General features: G+C 39.5%; 1 protein-coding gene across 1 annotated transcript in view; it reads left to right on the top strand.

Moving 5' to 3' along the window:
- Positions 1 to 2,541, top strand: part of LOC107567645 (leukemia inhibitory factor receptor-like) — a 24,552-nt gene extending 22,011 nt beyond the window's left edge. The window contains exons 12-13 of the mRNA XM_016253355.1: positions 860 to 926; positions 1,044 to 2,541. Of these exons, the coding sequence (XP_016108841.1) occupies positions 860 to 926; positions 1,044 to 1,622 (646 nt within the window). The 3' untranslated portion in view covers positions 1,623 to 2,541. The remainder of the gene's footprint in view (positions 1 to 859; positions 927 to 1,043) is intronic.
- Positions 2,542 to 4,074: the final 1,533 nt, after the last annotated feature.

Raw genomic sequence — 4,074 nt, 5'->3', positions numbered from 1 at the left:
AAAAAACGCATTATTTTTCACATAATTTACCTTTATTCCACACCGCTCTGTCCCTTCTCCTCTGAACGCGCTGATCATTTCCTGCTTTTATGAAGCCCCTGCCTCAAAAATACACGAATTTGTTAGCTAGCCCAGTGTGTTGTGATTGGCTAAACCGCTAAACCTCTAGCCCGAGTCTAAACGTCCCGCCCCTAAGATCAGCGGCATGTGCTCCAGTTGTATTGTAAACAACGGCGTCGTTAATATCGCTTATCAGTTTGAGCTCGATTGAGAAGCAGAGGATATTAGTGAAGAAGATCGTGCAGAACCTGTGCAAGCACTGCTTTTAATGGTAGGCCTAAGATTTTAGTTTTTTGTTGTCTCATACTTTTAGATACGCTGTTATTTGTAAATGCTACTGCTTCTGTTAGCTTTTAATATACGGTTTTATTCTGATTAAAGCTTTAATACAGTTCGGCAACCGCACGCGCGTCCATGTTTAACGCTTCTTGGCGCGTTTATGTAAAATTCTGGGTTCTTGACGTAACGGACCTGGGAAGTAACTTGTTGTAGTCCCTACCAGTCGTTTTTGTAGGCATTAAACTGCCAGAATTTTAAAAGACGATATCTCCGTTTGCATTGAACTTTCAGCTTCGTAACTTTGCAGATATTGTTTATGCTCAAACAGCAACATTACACACTAACATTAAAAAAGTGAAGTCGCAATCAACCACCCCTTTAATTTAATGTTTATTTTATTTCAATTAACTTCAATTTTAAAACTTAAAAAAAAAAATTTAACTTACAATGTAACAACACTGATGTAAATCAGTTATTAATGTGTCGCCTTGATGGTTTTGTATTATTTATCTAATTCCAGGGTAAAGAAAGCTTTCTATCCTGAAATCCCTGGACCTAAAGTACCTGGAGACTGGTCCTCCTCACAGGTAGAACTTTTCTTGAGTAATGGTTGCTAAGACCGCAATCGCCATTGCTGTTGCAAACAACTTAGTGCTACGAACATAAATGATTCCTCAAATTGCATTGCTCTTGTTCGTGTTTAGGGTCCTCTGGATGTGAAGCCCTCTCCTCACAGTCTGGTCCACATTGTGGAGAGTCCGGAGTGGGATTTCACTAAGGAAGGTCTGTTCCCAGTACCAGAGGAAGAGGAGGAGTTTGAGAACGACAACATCGAGGTAGACACTGACTCGGATGAACCGGCCCTGCTGAGATACTACAACCAGGTGGTCGGTGACGGCTCACACAGTAACCAGATCTCGGACTCCTCCGGTTCCTCGACCGCCTCGGTGGGCTCCACGCAGACTGAAATCACCTACGCTGGCATCCAGAGCCCCACCTCCTCGCAGGGGGTGTGCGGTGGCGGAAGTTACAAGCCTCAAATGCAGTCCGTCGCGGGTCCCAAAATCGAATTCGAGGCCGACTTCCAAGACGATGGCTTGAATACAGGCTACAAACCCCAGGGTTCCTGGCAGCTGGATTCTCCAGAGGCAGAAAACTTTAGCGGTTCGCTTGGCAGCCCTACATCGGTCACATCATCCCAGTTCCTCATCCCAGAATCCTCTGAAGAGCAACCACAGCCTCCAAACACCTGGTTCCACAATCTTCTCTCTGGAAAATCCTGAGAACGCACTAGCTTTTGTTTTTCACGTTTGTTTGTGCCGTTCACCTTTACGAGGATGTTTTTCAGTTCGTTTTAGGGTTTGTGCCCTTACTGGAAATCGCTCATATTTAACATCACTACTGTTTCTCAAGGACTTGTGATACTGACCAGAGAGGTTAAGTACTACTGAAGCGCTGAAGATGGCTGTATCTTCATGCGCTCGCTCGGGGCAGTATGACGTTTTGCCTAGGGAACATCGCTTCTATTCATACAACAGTGTTCGTGCCTCTTTCTTGCAGTGTTATTGGAGTGATCGCAGTAAATCTAGATCCTTGCAGCATTGTATTGTGCGTAACATTTCATAGCTCTTTTTTTCAGAACAGTTTTGTAGCAGTCAGACATAGGAGGTCCGAAAAGCAGCCCAAGTTCAGCAGGTTTGCACACATTTCTCTACCAGTAAAACATGTTGATTTGCATTTCAAAAGTTCAAAACCAGTGCATTTAAGGCTTGTTCTCAAAACTGCATCGCTTTCAGTTGATTTAAAAAAATTGTATGTAGCTTCATGCAACTTTTTCTCGAGTCTTGATGTCTGTAAGCAGACACGTGTTGAATAAGCTGACCGAACAAAAGGAAAATGGGAGAAACTTTCATCTTTGTTTTTTCTTAAACCGTTTCCCTGATTAAGGAGACAGCTGTTGAAGTGTTTTCATGATCTTACATTGTCAGCTTAATCTCTGTAAGATGCATGTAAACACACTGTTACTGTTAAAGATGTCATGCAGCTAGCTAGTTGTGTGCATTTTTGATTAGTGGTTGACGCTCAGTCAGCATAACTGAACATCATAAGCTCAGTCAGCAGAAAATTACCTTCTCTGCTAGGGCTGCACGAGTTTCAGAATAAAATCAAAATGCGAATTTTTATTTTTTCCTCTTCCTTTCACGCCCTCTCTTTCTCTCTCTCTCTCAGAGAGAGAGAGAGATACTTTTTTTTAACCCTCACACTCTAAAAATTTAAATCTCCCAGGTTTGCTAAGCTTGTTTGTTGGGATGCACAATTTTTTGTAATTATATAGCAATATGACTAATAATATTTGTGTTTAATTTATAATTATAACTTATTATTACTACTGCTACTACTACTAAATAAAATATGAAAGAAAATAAGAAATATTACTAGTGTGATATTTCACTGTAAAAGAAATTAAGAAAAAATATATAGCAATATGACTAATAACATTTGTGTTTAAATATCATTATAATTATTACTACTGCTGCTGCTACTACTACTAAATAAAATATTAAAGAAAATATGAAATATTACTATTGTAATATTTCACTAAAAGAAATTAAGAAAAATAATATCATATTTTTGCAATACTAACTTTTGTCTAAATTTCTTCATTTTTTTTAACGTTAAACCATCAAGCTTTTCTTTTCGTGGAAAACCATTAAAACTTGTTTTGTTGACAAGCAGCCTTTTTTCGATTAGTCGTGTAGCCCTACAACATTTTTTCCAACAAAAGATCTCTGCTGTTGGTCTAATAATCCAGGTTGTAGGATATTGGAATAATCTTTCTACTCTCTTCGTTTTTGCTTTCCAAAGGTCAGTAACATTTAATGAATTTGGCATTATCTGTACAACATGTGAATCACCTTTTACTTTTATGAATGTGTCTTTGTATTTCACACCTGAAAGTCCTTCAGATGAATATGGCACTCTCACGTCATAATACTCCCTGTATAAACTCAACTATGTATCTAATCATAGATGCATCTTTCCAGGATGATATGTCTTGTGTCCAAGAGATTGTCATGGTTTTAAAATGACCACAGTGCCTCGGGAGCTCAAAGAACAGCACCTTCTTTCAGAGCAGTTTCCTTGTCATTTGGATTATGGGCCCACATGGACCACAGGGTAAATTACTTTAACTGGCCTTACCGACAGCAGAGGAGCCTGCTATTCCTTTAGATTGAACTTTATCAATCAGATATATGAGAGCTATGTATCTAATGTTACTGTGAAAGCCTTTTTTCTGTGCACTGTGCATATCGCTAGTCCTCCAAAACCTTGTGCAGCAGTCAGAACAACAGATACGTCACATCAGGATGACATGACACTTGTCACTACAATGAGCCTGAATGATAGAAGTCAACATGAAATCAAAAGCGACCCTATTTTACATTTGTTGGTGCTGTTGTGACATTTTGTTCCAGCATCACAAGTCCTATTCCACTTTTCACCATCCAATCCATCTTTGATGGATAAAATCAAGCCCCACCCCACATTTTATTTGTGTTCCATATCTTGTTTCACTGTGAAATGTCATAGTGTGGAAGTAAAATGGGTCGCAACGCAATTTCACGTCGACTTTGAAGAGCATCAGATAGCAGTCATTAAACTCCTAATGTGGTGTGTGATTGAAAGGGCATTAGATGAACATTAAGAGTGAGGTTGTGAAGAAATATGAGATGG

This window comes from Sinocyclocheilus grahami, unplaced genomic scaffold (genome assembly GCF_001515645.1).
Source record: "Sinocyclocheilus grahami isolate Dianchi unplaced genomic scaffold, SAMN03320097.WGS_v1.1 scaffold1177.1, whole genome shotgun sequence".
Classification (NCBI taxonomy): Eukaryota; Metazoa; Chordata; class Actinopteri; order Cypriniformes; family Cyprinidae; genus Sinocyclocheilus; species Sinocyclocheilus grahami.
The sequence above is the reverse complement of the archived record's forward strand: the minus strand, read 5'-3'. Positions and strand labels throughout refer to the sequence as shown.